General features: G+C 38.0%; 1 protein-coding gene across 1 annotated transcript in view; it reads right to left on the reverse strand.

Moving 5' to 3' along the window:
* Nucleotides 1-17,052, reverse strand: part of erg (ETS transcription factor ERG) — a 51,873-nt gene that overhangs the window by 19,524 nt on the left and 15,297 nt on the right. Inside the window, 1 exon segment of the mRNA XM_084319664.1 lies at nt 6,700-6,911. Within this exon segment, the coding sequence (XP_084175790.1) occupies nt 6,700-6,911 (212 nt within the window).

Raw genomic sequence — 17,052 nt, forward strand, 5'->3', positions numbered from 1 at the left:
CGCCACTGTGCAATTATTATGAGGTCTGAATTGCGTGATACAAGAATATGAACGGTTTTTCCAAAAAAAGGTTTTGCAAACAGAGCCTAGAATATGACTATCCATTCATATTCTGTTGTCAACGCATAATGGGGACATAATTGACAGTTGTATATTGGATTATTAACCCTCAAAAGAAATGCATTATCTATAATAATCCTTCTTCATGCTTGAACTCACAAAGTGCAATTTCCACTCTTCCCTCTCCGGAGGCAGTGAAACAAAGTGATCTCAGACTGTGTGCCTCTGCCGTCCAGACCCTTTCATTCTCTCCAGAACATCCACAACTAGAGCTGCACCGTGTGCCTCGCAGCCCTCCTTCAGCCAGATAAAAGAGAGGGGAGCTTCCAAGTGAGCACGAGGAGAGGGAGGGAGGGAGCATAGTGCCAGGGGCCACAGGTCCCCGAAAGGACCCTATTCCAAATTACCAGGCTTCCATCGCCATAGCGATAGCAACTCCCCTAAGGGGCTAGGCCGCCAGATGGGAAGGATTATCAAAGGAATGTCCCATGAAGTTGCATCAACCTGCCAAGGCCCAGACAGACATGGTGGACAATTTCTGGAGTCGAATACAGTCATGTGTCAACCAACTGTTGGCATGTCCACAGGTTGTGGACGGAGATCTGGTCTCACTTTGCCACGTGACGGTGCGAGATGAAGATGAGTCACGGGACGGCTGGGTGATGAAGAGGAGTCACGGGACGGCTGGGTGGTGATGAATTTCCTTTTCTACAGGGCGGCTAGGTGGCAAGGCGCTCGCCACCAACGCAGGAGATGCTGGGTTCGAGCCCAGCTCTCGGCGTTGCTACCAGCTTGGCTGGTCGTTCATACTAATACAATTGGCAGTATTAGGGGGTGGGAAGCTGGTGGGTGGGGATCGGACGTTGTGGACAGCGACTCCTACAGGTCGGTTGGTGCGCCTGCGCAGTAGAATCAGGAAGCGACGAGGGCGGCGTGTCCCTCCCACGCAGACCCCCGCCGCTGAGAGATTGCGCTGTACAGGTGAAAAGATGCAACGGCTGCCTCCTCGAGTATCGGAGGGGACACGTGATGCAAGGCTTCGTCCACATTGCAGCCGACCTGTGGGAGGCATGGCCTAACAACGTTCGAGACAGGGGAGGGTAAAATTGGACAACGCGAAATTGAGGACGGGAGAAAAATAGAAAAATGGGAGAAAAAGTAGATACAAAAATAATAATTTCCTTTTCTACCCCCCCGTTATACAAAACTAAGAACATTCTGCCTATATGTTAAAGATGCACTGCCTAAGCTTTTCGATCACTTAAAATGAGGACTGTACAATTATGTGGAACAGGCACATAATACATCTATGTTGCTGTTCTGTCTGTTGCTGTTGAGATTTGAAATGAAAACCTATGTATTTCGAGAATTCTGAGAAAAAAATTCTAAATAAGGTAGACTTGAAAGAGTTAAGGATTATTTATTTTTTACAAAAGAAGCACTAATAGAGTATCGGGCCAAAATCATGAAATATGTACAGGATGGAGACGGAGAAACTCACATGTTCGTAATTACTCTAAGGTATGCCTGCGACTTAAAACCATATTAAAAACTCAAATTGATATATTGAACAGTTTCAAATAACAACTTGCATGGCATATGCATAGCATCTCAACTGCTATATATTGATGATATAAAATGGCCTTGATATTTAGAAGTCCAAGCTGTAGGAACCCTATTACATTTGAAAAGATTATTATTATTACCCTATTGTATCTTATAGGATTCTTCTTCTTCCTTATCTCAAATAAAAGTATCTAAGGCTCAGTACTAGATAGATAGTACATACTAGACCAACCAAATTTGGTAGGTGGGTTCCAATGCCACGAAAAACTCTGCGAAAGTCATCGTCTATATGGGAAAAAAGATCTTTGATATGAATGAGTTTCAAATGTATTCATCACATCCCTAACTTTTTACAGTCGAGAATGAAATATTTTTATATTATTTCCTCGGCCAAGCAGCAACATCACACAGTAGTTCAGACAATAAGAATGGGCCGGACACGTCTTCTTTAAACAAGTCAAGAAGAAACATCACAATAAATCAAGAACTAATCAAAAACACCATGAAGTCCAAAGATTTTAAATAAATGAATGCAACACTCTCAGACATACCCCATGCGAAGGTAAGGAAAAACTCACTAAAACCAAGCAATAGGGAAAAAAGCACCACGAGCAATGTGGAGGAGAGAAACCTTAGAAGGGCCGTTCAAGGGGGGATCTCCCTTCTTAGATGTCGGTGATAGTAGTGTTGCAATAAAACAGGCAAAACAGTTGGTAAGCATGCACATATATACGTGTAATGAAACAATATAATGAACAATAAAACTATTTAAAATAGCAGCATAGTATTAACAAATAAAATAGAAAATAGAAATGATAAAATATCAATCAATATATGCTAGTATATGTGTACTGTGTGCAAATATAGCAGATATTAAATATAATTTTTTTATTTGCAAATCAATGGTATGCGCAAGTCAGTAACGTGTGCAAATCAGTAGCAGTGACAGCCACAAGATAGCCACTGCTTTGCGGTTGAGAACAGAGCCGTTTCCCAGGCCGGATGTGGGGGCCCAAAAAACAAGACAACCATTTTTGTGCTTTTTTGTATCTATTTTTTAACTGTTAATTAAAGAACTGGGACAAGCAGACAGAGCTCACTGCATAAAATAATACAACAAGATATCTTGACCTATTCTAGTGGCAGCATCATGCCACAATGCCCAGTGGCATAGTGCTTAATGCCTACACAATAATGCATAATGTCCAATCCCGATGCTCAATGCATAATACCATAATGCTTAATGTCATAATCCACAATGCCTTATTGCTTGTGCTTCAGTGCCCCATATTATACCCAATGGTTGGACCCCTGCAATGGACAATCGTGTGCGGCTACAGTATATTAAAACTTTTAATAACAGAAAATAGATATAACAGAAAACACTATAATCTTTTCTGATTAATAATCTATGCCTTAAAACAGAAAGCTGCAAATATAGATAAACAGGTTGTCTATCTGTTAACAATTTAAGTTTCATTGAGTTTAAATGTTTTGGCAGAAGATCATACTCACACATCCATTTTGGAAATTAATTGTGAAAGCATCTGATATGCATTTTACCATGGACACCCGCCATATTGACATATGTGTCCTCTCTATGGAATATCAAAAATCCTGTGACTGGAATCTATTATTGAGAAGTCTGTTGGGTTCACCATACTCAAAACAGCGGTGGCTGTGGTGAATTTTAGCTAATTATTACCAAATGCAAACGAACACCGCAGTGTGATCTTGTCAGGATTAATTAATGTAACCTGATGGGGAAACATTGCTTGCCTGTCAATGTGTCTCAACGTCTTGGGGTGTAGAAATGCCTCTCAAAGCGTCTTTGGTTAGGGCCTGATGACAAACTTGAGTTTGTGTTTGTGTGTGTGTGTACTGGTATGTGTCTGTGAGTGAGTGAGGGAGAGAGGGAGAGTGCGAGTGCTGTCTCAATGTTGAAAACTGCCATTAATCTTCCTCTCCTTCTTGACTTGTAACTCTTTGGTGTATCCCTCTGATTAATGAAACCCTCTCCTGAGGTCCTCCAGTGAAGCCTGCTCTAAAGAGGGTACCCTCGTGTGTTGGTGGGCGATCCTCCAGCCACCTGCGAGATGTGTCACCAACGTTCACGTCATTTTGAAACGTGAAAATCTTGTATCTTAAAATGTCTGTGATTTTCATGTTTTTACTCAAATTGAACATTTACATGTTGTCAGCAAGTCACATGACCCTCGGGACCATGAAACCCAGAGCTTCAGAAAATATTTTGGGAAATGCAAGGTTTTTCCCTGACAGTAGTGTTACGAAGGTATGGATGGTGGGGACGAGGGTGGCTGGGACCCATGCAGCTGCTTTGAATTATGGATTCCAGCCAAATCAGAATCCAAGAGGAGACAGGAGTGCTGCCAAAAGTAGGGCCCATGGGCCATTTTTGGCCCTCCACAACATTCTTTTTTGCCCTCCAAAGAGAGTGATAGAAAGATATACTGTAGAAAGATATTCAATTTAGTGTATTTTGATGACATTTTCTAATTGTAGATTATACAATTATATGTAGTGTTAAAGGTGGGGTTAAAGGTGGGACTGCCAGAGGCACCAGCAGCGTTAAGATAAAAAAAAAAAAAAGAAGATATGTACATTATATTTCCCAGCCTCTGATCAGCAATGATGTGTTGTCTGCTCCCGGCTGCCCTTGGGGGGGAAGGACGACGGGATGGGAAGTGCAGAGAACATTTCATCAGTGTTCCTGTGGGTCGCCCATCGCATGTGTGTGTGTTAAATCTGCATGACAAATAAAGACTTCTTCTTCTTCTACTACACTGTGTGTACCTTTCGACGAGGAATGTGATGGTGGTATTAGGTTTTCGATGTGACCCCAGGAACACGCACTTGGCAGACCAAAATAAATCTCTTAAACACCAATCAGACTTTTTGGCCTGCCAAGTGGTGATCCTATGGGGTCGCATCGGAAAGCTACCACAACCATCACGTTCCTCGTCAGGAAGTACACAGCCTGTGAGAGACTGCCTGCCGATCAGAGACAAGGGAAATATTTTGTATTATTTTTCAAAAAACCCAGCTTCAAGCAGCTGGTGCCTCTGGCAGTCTGTGGAAAACCTTTGTTGCCGCAGTGCCGGGCTTGAAAAGTCATGCAGATCTTATTATATTTCTGCTGGACTCTCTGAAATAGCTTACCTCTTAAGGAATGGCAAATGTTGTCATAATTGAACAGGTATTGTTTCATCAAACACCCTTCAATAGATTTGGAAGAGGCATTAATTGAAACACAATTGGAGGACAGACACAATCTCCTAGTTGCAAACCATTCTCTGATTGAAGCTAATTTGCTATGTTAATCTTAACAGACTTTCTTTGCTAACAGTTGTTGTGCATATTATTATTAGCCCATTGAAATGGCTCTGCTGGAATGAAGAGCTAGATGAATCGTGTGCTGTGAACAACTTGCAAGATGTTTCTGGCTTGCGATGCTTGAGCTGCACGAGGATTCATTTAATATATTGGCAGGATCCTCTTTGTCTGTTCGATCATGTGATAGAAGTATGAGACTCAGTTCACAATACCAATGCAAGTGAAATGAGAAAGAGAAAATAGCTAACCTGTGGTCCATGTGGGGGACACATGGACCACAGGAGCAACTGATGAAGATGATTGACAGTATGTGGACCTACAGTATATTGTGGCCAGGTATACAACCAAAGGTTTCATGAAAGTTAAATATTCTTTATATGATCTAAAGCCACCACATTGGTATATTTCTAAGACATGGTTTTTCATTGTTTTTATGTAGTACATTTACATTTACATTTACATTTAGTCATTTAGCTGACGCCTTTATCCAAAGCGACTTACAAGTTCTGTACGACAAGTCATCAGGAAGGGTACAACTCTATCAGCTGAGTAACAACAATGTTCATCAAAGTGTTGCATGTTACAGTGTAGGTTAGTTTATTAGGACAAGTGCATGACAGTAAGGTTATAGGGTTAGATCTTATTTTTTTTCTTTTCTTTTTTTCTTTTTCTTTTCTTCCATTATTTCAGATAATGGTTGAAGAAGTGCGTCTTTAGTCGACGGCGAAAGATTGGACGGGATTCGGCTGTCCTAACTGGGGTGGGTAGTTCGTATGAGCGAGCCAATATGACATGGTCAATACCATTAACTGCACACACACCATTAAAACGTTTTAATCATTTCCAAATCCAAGTCTTTGGTGGTAAATGTTTTCGCAACCCCTACAAATTTGGGTTTGACCGTTTTAAGGAACTGAAAGAGTTTCCAAATCATTTCAAAGCCCCTCTTCTCTTCTCCTGTGTGCAAATGGCCTCTACCTCTAGCAATCCCTCCATCAAACTGCTCAGATGATGTAACCCTCGTCATTTTCTTTTCAAGGACAGATAAGTCCATTTACTGCAGGGAAGTGGTCTGTGGGGTGACATGGTGCATGACCTCAACACAGTGGAAATGATGGTTGACTTTAGCGGAAACATGCTTGCTCACCTCCCTCTCTTAGCAAACCAATGGTGCCATTATGAACATGAATGAGCCTTTCAAATGCCTGGGTACTACCATCTCTACCAACCTCAAGAGAGACACTGTATTAATCCAGCTTAATCAAGGGGGCCCGGCTGACGATGTGTTTCCTCTGGCAACTTAAGGAAACTCAACGTGTCACAGCTGATCTGTTGTGCATGTTTACAGATCGTGCTAAATGAACATGCACTATGGCTCTGGCTCCTCCCACTCCAAACAAAATGGTAGTGTACTTTCTGCACCCCTGAAAGCGCAGTTGGCTACATGCTGCACCATGCCCCAGGTGAAGAGATGGACAGGAAGCTTGTCTCTGATGCTGTCCATCCAGGAAACCACTTGTTAAAAAAACATCTCTCTGGAAAACCCACACCACCCACCATCTCAAACACCCTCTACCCAAAAGCCGTTTCCATCATGAACTTGCACGTCCTACACAAAATAGAATGAAATACATTTATAAGTTAGTACAGGCATTCTTTTTTCAGTTAGTCAGAAAACAGGACAGCCGACTCCTCCATTGACCTTAGAATCTCCTCTACCTGTTGTCGCTGACCTGTCCGCTGTTACACTCCATTTTGATTGTGACGCGGGCGGGCGCCTGGGAATGCCAGTCCTGCTGGTGCCCCCTGGGGCTCATCTTGGCCTGTCCGTACTCGCTGGCCGACGACGCCGCTGTCATCTCTGTCCGGGGGGGCGTTCCGTAGGCAGGCTCAAACCCAGACCGGTCGTCACTCACCACCGAAAGAGCTTCCTTAGGGAAGAGGAATAAGCACATGTTTTAGTCGGTAGGCCCATGTTATCCTTTGCTATCACACTGTGTGCATCCAATTGACCCGTTTACTGTTTGATGTTTTCACTCCGGAAGCCTCCAGGGACGGTCTGGATGAAACCACACAACGTCCGACGACATGTCTGTGCATTCGGTTAACCTTGGCATAGTCAATTAGTTTCATCCAATGTCACTGGAGTTTTTCCCAGGGAAAGACAGCGGAGTCCCATAATAGTCTAACAAGATCCTGAACTCAACACTCAGAAAACAGTGGCAATGAGAGTTGATGGCACAGAGCAAGGCATTCTGGGTCCTGTGACCATGATGTGTTTGTAACATGAATGTGTGAATGCCCAGTGCCAGAGGGCTCTCACACGCACACACACACACGCACGCACACACGCACGCACGCACGCACGCACGCACGCACGCACGCACGCACGCACGCACGCACGCACGCACGCACGCACGCACGCACACACACACACACACACACACACACACACACACACACACACACACACACACACACACACACACACACACACACACACACACACACACACACACACTGTCACTTACTCGCTCACTCATACTCATGCCTGTATTCAAAAATATTCAAACCTCTCTCTCTCTCTCTCTCTCTCTCTCTCTCTCTCCTTAATGCCTTACAACTGTAAATGAAGGGTCAAGAAAGATTGTGTTTGTTATGTGATTTGGGAGAAAACCTGTTACTGACATCACACATGCAACTCAGATTTCGGGGAAGCACAGAGAAGCTCTCACTCCAGTGGAAGAATGTGAAAAAGGCGCACAAATTCTGTTCTGCAAGTTCTGCACAAATAACAATTTGTGTTAACCGTTAACCATTTTCAAGTGGTGTTTTAGAGGAAAAGAAAGCCATGGTCATTAAGCCATTAACCTGATGTAGACTAGTCTACCATAACATATTAACCGGATGTAGACTAGTCTACCATAACATATTAACCTGATGGAGACTAGTCTACCATAACATATTAACCTGATGTAGACTAGTCTACCATAACATATTAACCTGATGAAGACTAGTCTACCATAACATATTAACCTGATGAAGACTAGTCTACCATAACATATTAACCTGATGAAGACTAGTCTACCATAACATATTAACCTGATGAAGACTAGTCTACCATAACATATTAACCTGATGAAGACTAGTCTACCATAACATATTAACCTGATGGAGACTAGTCTACCATAACATATTAACCTGATGTAGACTAGTCTACCATAACATATTAACCTGATGTAGACTAGTCTACCATAACATATTAACCTGATGAAGACTAGTCTACCATAACATAACATATTAACCTGATGTAGACTAGTCTACCATAACATATTAACCTGATGGAGACTAGTCTACCATAACATATTAACCTGATGGAGACTAGTCTACCATAACATATTAACTTGATGTAGACTAGTCTACCATAACATATTAACCTGATGAAGACTAGTCTACCATAACATATTAACCTGATGAAGACTAGTCTACCATAACATATAAACCGGATGGAGACTAGTCTACCATAACATATTAACCTGATGAAGACTAGTCTACCATAACATATTAACCTGATGGAGACTAGTCTACCATAACATATTAACCTGATGGAGACTAGTCTACCATAACATATTAACCTGATGAAGACTAGTCTACCATAACATATTAACCTGATGAAGACTAGTCTACCATAACATATTAACCTGATGAAGACTAGTCTACCATAACATATTAACCTGATGAAGACTAGTCTACCATAACATAACATATTAACCTGATGGAGACTAGTCTACCATAACATATTAACTTGATGAAGACTAGTCTACCATAACATATTAACCTGATGAAGACTAGTCTACCATAACATATTAACTTGATGAAGACTAGTCTACCATAACATATTAACCTGATGAAGACTAGTCTACCATAACATATTAACCTGATGAAGACTAGTCTACCATAACATATTAACCTGATGAAGACTAGTCTACCATAACATATTAACCTGATGAAGACTAGTCTACCATAACATATTAACCTGATGGAGACCAGTCTACCATAACATAACATATTAACCTGATGTAGACTAGTCTACCATAACATATTAACCTGATGAAGACTAGTCTACCATAACATATTAACCTGACGGAGACTAGTCTACCATAACATATAAACCTGACGGAGACTAGTCTACCATAACATATAAACCTGACGGAGACTAGTCTACCATAACATATTAACCTGATGTAGACTAGTCTACCATAACATATAAACCTGATGGAGACTAGTCTACCATAACATATTAACCTGATGAAGACTAGTCTACCATAACATATTAACCTGATGTAGACTAGTCTACCATAACATATTAACCTGATGTAGACTAGTCTACCATAACATAACATATTAACCTGATGAAGACTAGTCTACCATAACATATTAACTTGATGAAGACTAGTCTACCATAACATATTAACCTGATGTAGACTAGTCTACCATAACATATTAACCTGATGTAGACTAGTCTACCATAACATATTAACCTGATGGAGACTAGTCTACCATAACATATTAACTTGATGAAGACTAGTCTACCATAACATATTAACCTGATGGAGACTAGTCTACCATAACATATTAACTTGATGTAGACTAGTCTACCATAACATATTAACCTGATGAAGACTAGTCTACCATAACATATTAACTTGATGAAGACTAGTCTACCATAACATATTAACCTGATGAAGACTAGTCTACCATAACATATTAACCTGATGGAGACTAGTCTACCATAACATATTAACTTGATGAAGACTAGTCTACCATAACATATTAACTTGATGAAGACTAGTCTACCATAACATATTAACCTGATGGAGACTAGTCTACCATAACATATTAACTTGATGTAGACTAGTCTACCATAACATATTAACCTGATGAAGACTAGTCTACCATAACATATTAACTTGATGAAGACTAGTCTACCATAACATATTAACCTGATGTAGACTAGTCTACCATAACATATTAACCTGATGGAGACTAGTCTACCATAACATATTAACCTGATGAAGACTAGTCTACCATAACATATTAACTTGATGAAGACTAGTCTACCATAACATATTAACTTGATGGAGACTAGTCTACCATAACATATTAACCTGATGAAGACTAGTCTACCATAACATATTAACTTGATGAAGACTAGTCTACCATAACATATTAACCTGATGGAGACTAGTCTACCATAACATATTAACCTGATGGAGACTAGTCTACCATAACATATTAACTTGATGAAGACTAGTCTACCATAACATAACATATTAACCTGATGGAGACTAGTCTACCATAACATATTAACTTGATGAAGACTAGTCTACCATAACATATTAACCCGATGGAGACTAGTCTACCATAACATATTAACCTGATGAAGACTAGTCTACCATAACATATTAACCTGATGGAGACTAGTCTACCATAACATATTAACCTGATGGAGACTAGTCTACCATAACATATTAACCTGATGGAGACTAGTCTACCATAACATATTAACCTGATGAAGACTAGTCTACCATAACATATTAACCTGATGAAGACTAGTCTACCATAACACATTAACCTGATGGAGACTAGTCTACCATAACACATTAACCTGATGTAGACTAGTCTACCATAACACATTAACCTGATGGAGACTAGTCTACCATAACATATTAACTTGATGAAGACTAGTCTACCATAACATATTAACCTGATGGAGACTAGTCTACCATAACACATTAACCTGATGGAGACTAGTCTACCATAACATATTAACCTGATGGAGACTAGTCTACCATAACATATTAACCTGATGAAGACTAGTCTACCATAACATATTAACCTGATGAAGACTAGTCTACCATAACATATTAACCTGATGAAGACTAGTCTACCATAACACATTAACCTGATGTAGACTAGTCTACCATAACATATTAACCTGATGGAGACTAGTCTACCATAACATATTAACTTGATGGAGACTAGTCTACCATAACATATTAACTTGATGAAGACTAGTCTACCATAACATATTAACCTGATGAAGACTAGTCTACCATAACATATTAACTTGATGAAGACTAGTCTACCATAACATATTAACCTGATGGAGACTAGTCTACCATAACATATTAACTTGATGAAGACTAGTCTACCATAACATATTAACTTGATGGAGACTAGTCTACCATAACATATTAACCTGATGAAGACTAGTCTACCATAACATATTAACCTGATGAAGACTAGTCTACCATAACATATTAACCTGATGAAGACTAGTCTACCATAACATATTAACTTGATGGAGACTAGTCTACCATAACATATTAACCTGATGGAGACTAGTCTACCATAACATATTAACCTGATGAAGACTAGTCTACCATAACATAACATATTAACCTGATGAAGACTAGTCTACCATAACATAACATATTAACCTGATGAAGACTAGTCTACCATAACATATTAACCTGATGGAGACTAGTCTACCATAACATATTAACTTGATGGAGACTAGTCTACCATAACATATTAACTTGATGAAGACTAGTCTACCATAACATATTAACCTGATGAAGACTAGTCTACCATAACATATTAACCTGATGAAGACTAGTCTACCATAACATATTAACCTGATGTAGACTAGTCTACCATAACATATTAACCTGATGTAGACTAGTCTACCATAACATATTAACCTGATGAAGACTAGTCTACCATAACATATTAACTTGATGAAGACTAGTCTACCATAACATATTAACCTGATGGAGACTAGTCTACCATAACATATTAACTTGATGAAGACTAGTCTACCATAACTTATTAACTTGATGGAGACTAGTCTACCATAACATATTAACTTGATGAAGACTAGTCTACCATAACATATTAACTTGATGTAGACTAGTCTACCATAACATATTAACTTGATGAAGACTAGTCTACCATAACATATTAACCTGATGGAGACTAGTCTACCATAACATATTAACTTGATGAAGACTAGTCTACCATAACATAACATATTAACCTGATGAAGACTAGTCTACCATAACATAACATATTAACCTGATGAAGACTAGTCTACCATAACATAACATATTAACCTGATGTAGACTAGTCTACCATAACATAACATATTAACCTGATGGAGACTAGTCTACCATAACATATTAACTTGATGGAGACTAGTCTACCATAACATATTAACCTGATGAAGACTAGTCTACCATAACATATTAACCTGATGAAGACTAGTCTACCATAACATATTAACCTGATGAAGACTAGTCTACCATAACATATTAACCTGATGGAGACTAGTCTACCATAACATATTAACTTGATGAAGACTAGTCTACCATAACATATTAACCTGATGGAGACTAGTCTACCATAACATATTAACTTGATGAAGACTAGTCTACCATAACATAACATATTAACCTGATGAAGACTAGTCTACCATAACATAACATATTAACCTGATGAAGACTAGTCTACCATAACATAACATATTAACCTGATGTAGACTAGTCTACCATAACATAACATATTAACCTGATGAAGACTAGTCTACCATAACATATTAACCTGATGAAGACTAGTCTACCATAACATATTAACTTGATGGAGACTAGTCTACCATAACATATTAACCTGATGGAGACTAGTCTACCATAACATATTAACCTGATGAAGACTAGTCTACCATAACATATTAACTTGATGAAGACTAGTCTACCATAACATATTAACCTGATGGAGACTAGTCTACCATAACATATTAACCTGATGGAGACTAGTCTACCATAACATATTAACTTGATGAAGACTAGTCTACCATAACATATTAACCTGATGGAGACTAGTCTACCATAACATATTAACTTGATGAAGACTAGTCTACCATAACATATTAACTTGATGGAGACTAGTCTACCATAACATATTAACCTGATGGAGACTAGTCTACCATAACATATTAACTTGATGAAGACTAGTCTACCATAACATAACATATTAACTTGATGAAGACTAGTCTACCATAACATATTAACCTGATGGAGACTAGTCTACCATAACATATTAACCTGATGTAGACTAGTCTACCATAACATATTAACCTGATGGAGACTAGTCTAACATAACATATTAACCTGATGGAGACTAGTCTACCATAACATATAAACCTGATGTAGACTAGTCTACCATAACATATTAACCTGATGGAGACTAGTCTACCATAACATATTAACTTGATGAAGACTAGTCTACCATAACATATTAACTTGATGAAGACTAGTCTACCATAACATATTAACTTGATGAAGACTAGTCTACCATAACATATTAACCTGATGAAGACTAGTCTACCATAACATATTAACTTGATGGAGACTAGTCTACCATAACATATTAACTTGATGGAGACTAGTCTACCATAACATATTAACTTGATGAAGACTAGTCTACCATAACATAACATATTAACTTGATGGAGACTAGTCTACCATAACATATTAACTTGATGGAGACTAGTCTACCATAACATATTAACTTGATGGAGACTAGTCTACCATAACATATAAACCTGATGAAGACTAGTCTACCATAACATATTAACCTGATGTAGACTAGTCTACCATAACATATTAACTTGATGGAGACTAGTCTACCATAACATATTAACTTGATGAAGACTAGTCTACCATAACATAACATATTAACTTGATGAAGACTAGTCTACCATAACATATTAACCTGATGGAGACTAGTCTACCATAACATATTAACTTGATGAAGACTAGTCTACCATAACATATTAACCTGATGGAGACTAGTCTACCATAACATATTAACCTGATGAAGACTAGTCTACCATAACATAACATATTAACCTGATGGAGACTAGTCTACCATAACATATTAACCTGATGAAGACTAGTCTACCATAACATATTAACTTGATGGAGACTAGTCTACCATAACATATTAACCTGATGGAGACTAGTCTACCATAACATATTAACCTGATGGAGACTAGTCTACCATAACATATTAACCTGATGTAGACTAGTCTACCATAACATATTAACCTGATGGAGACTAGTCTACCATAACATATTAACTTGATGAAGACTAGTCTACCATAACATATTAACCTGATGTAGACTAGTCTACCATAACATATTAACTTGATGGAGACTAGTCTACCATAACATATTAACTTGATGAAGACTAGTCTACCATAACATAACATATTAACTTGATGAAGACTAGTCTACCATAACATATTAACCTGATGGAGACTAGTCTACCATAACATATTAACTTGATGAAGACTAGTCTACCATAACATATTAACCTGATGGAGACTAGTCTACCATAACATATTAACCTGATGAAGACTAGTCTACCATAACATAACATATTAACCTGATGGAGACTAGTCTACCATAACATATTAACCTGATGAAGACTAGTCTACCATAACATATTAACTTGATGGAGACTAGTCTACCATAACATATTAACCTGATGGAGACTAGTCTACCATAACATATTAACCTGATGGAGACTAGTCTACCATAACATATTAACCTGATGTAGACTAGTCTACCATAACATATTAACCTGATGGAGACTAGTCTACCATAACATATTAACTTGATGAAGACTAGTCTACCATAACATATAAACCTGATGTAGACTAGTCTACCATAACATATTAACCTGATGTAGACTAGTCTACCATAACATAACATATTAACCTGATGTAGACTAGTCTACCATAACATATAAACCTGATGTAGACTAGTCTACCATAACATATTAACCTGATGTAGACTAGTCTACCATAACATAACATATTAACCTGATGGAGACTAGTCTACCATAACATGTTAACCTGATGTAGACTAGTCTACCATAACATATTAACCTGATGGAGACTAGTCTACCATAACATATTAACCTGATGTAGACTAGTCTACCATAACATATTAACCTGATGGAGACTAGTCTACCATAACATATTAACCTGATGTAGACTAGTCTACCATAACATATTAACTTGATGAAGACTAGTCTACCATAACATATTAACCTGATGGAGACTAGTCTACCATAACATATTAACTTGATGAAGACTAGTCTACCATAACATATTAACCTGATGGAGACTAGTCTACCATAACATATTAACTTGATGAAGACTAGTCTACCATAACATATTAACCTGATGGAGACTAGTCTACCATAACATATTAACCTGATGAAGACTAGTCTACCATAACATATTAACTTGATGGAGACTAGTCTACCATAACATATTAACTTGATGAAGACTAGTCTACCATAACATATTAACCTGATGGAGACTAGTCTACCATAACATATTAACCTGATGTAGACTAGTCTACCATAACATATTAACTTGATGGAGACTAGTCTACCATAACATATTAACCTGATGTAGACTAGTCTACCATAACATATTAACTTGATGGAGACTAGTCTACCATAACATATTAACCTGATGGAGACTAGTCTACCATAACATATTAACTTGATGAAGACTAGTCTACCATAACATATTAACCTGATGAAGACTAGTCTACCATAACATATTAACCTGATGTAGACTAGTCTACCATAACATATTAACCTGATGTAGACTAGTCTACCATAACATATTAACCTGATGAAGACTAGTCTACCATAACATATTAACCTGATGGAGACTAGTCTACCATAACATATTAACCTGATGGAGACTAGTCTACCATAACATATTAACCTGATGGAGACTAGTCTACCATAACATATTAACCTGATGGAGACTAGTCTACCATAACATATTAACCTGATGGAGACTAGTCTACCATAACATATTAACCTGATGAAGACTAGTCTACCATAACATATTAACTTGATGAAGACTAGTCTACCATAACATATTAACTTGATGAAGACTAGTCTACCATAACATATTAACCTGATGGAGACTAGTCTACCATAACATATTAACCTGATGGAGACTAGTCTACCATAACATATTAACCTGATGAAGACTAGTCTACCATAACATATTAACTTGATGTAGACTAGTCTACCATAACATATTAACCTGATGAAGACTAGTCTACCATAACATATTAACCTGATGTAGACTAGTCTACCATAACATATTAACCTGATGTAGACTAGTCTACCATAACATATTAACCTGATGAAGACTAGTCTACCATAACATATTAACCTGATGGAGACTAGTCTACCATAACATATTAACCTGATGGAGACTAGTCTACCATAACATATTAACCTGATGGAGACTAGTCTACCATAACATATTAACCTGATGGAGACTAGTCTACCATAACATATTAACTTGATGGAGACTAGTCTACCATAACATATTAACCTGATGGAGACTAGTCTACCATAACATATTAACCTGATGGAGACTAGTCTACCATAACATGTTAACCTGATGGAGACTAGTCTACCATAACATATTAACCTGATGGAGACTAGTCTACCATAACATATTAACCTGATGTAGACTAGTCTACCATAACATATTAACCTGATGGAGACTAGTCTACCATAACATATTAACCTGATGGAGACTAGTCTACCATAACATATTAACCTGATGGAGACTAGTCTACCATAACACATTAACTTGATGAAGACTAGTCTACCATAACATATTAACCTGATGGAGACTAGTCTACCATAACATATTAACTTGATGAAGACTAGTCTACCATAACATATTAACTTGATGGAGACTAGTCTACCATAACATATTAACTTGATGAAGACTAGTCTACCATAACATATTAACTTGATGAAGACTAGTCTACCATAACATATTAACTTGATGAAGACTAGTCTACCATAACATATTAACTTGATGGAGACTAGTCTACCATAACATATTAACCTGATGGAGACTAGTCTACCATAACATATTAACCTGATGGAGAC

This window comes from Notolepis coatsorum, assembly GCF_963971535.1.
Source record: "Notolepis coatsorum genome assembly, chromosome: 8".
Taxonomy (NCBI): Eukaryota; Metazoa; Chordata; class Actinopteri; order Aulopiformes; family Paralepididae; genus Notolepis; species Notolepis coatsorum.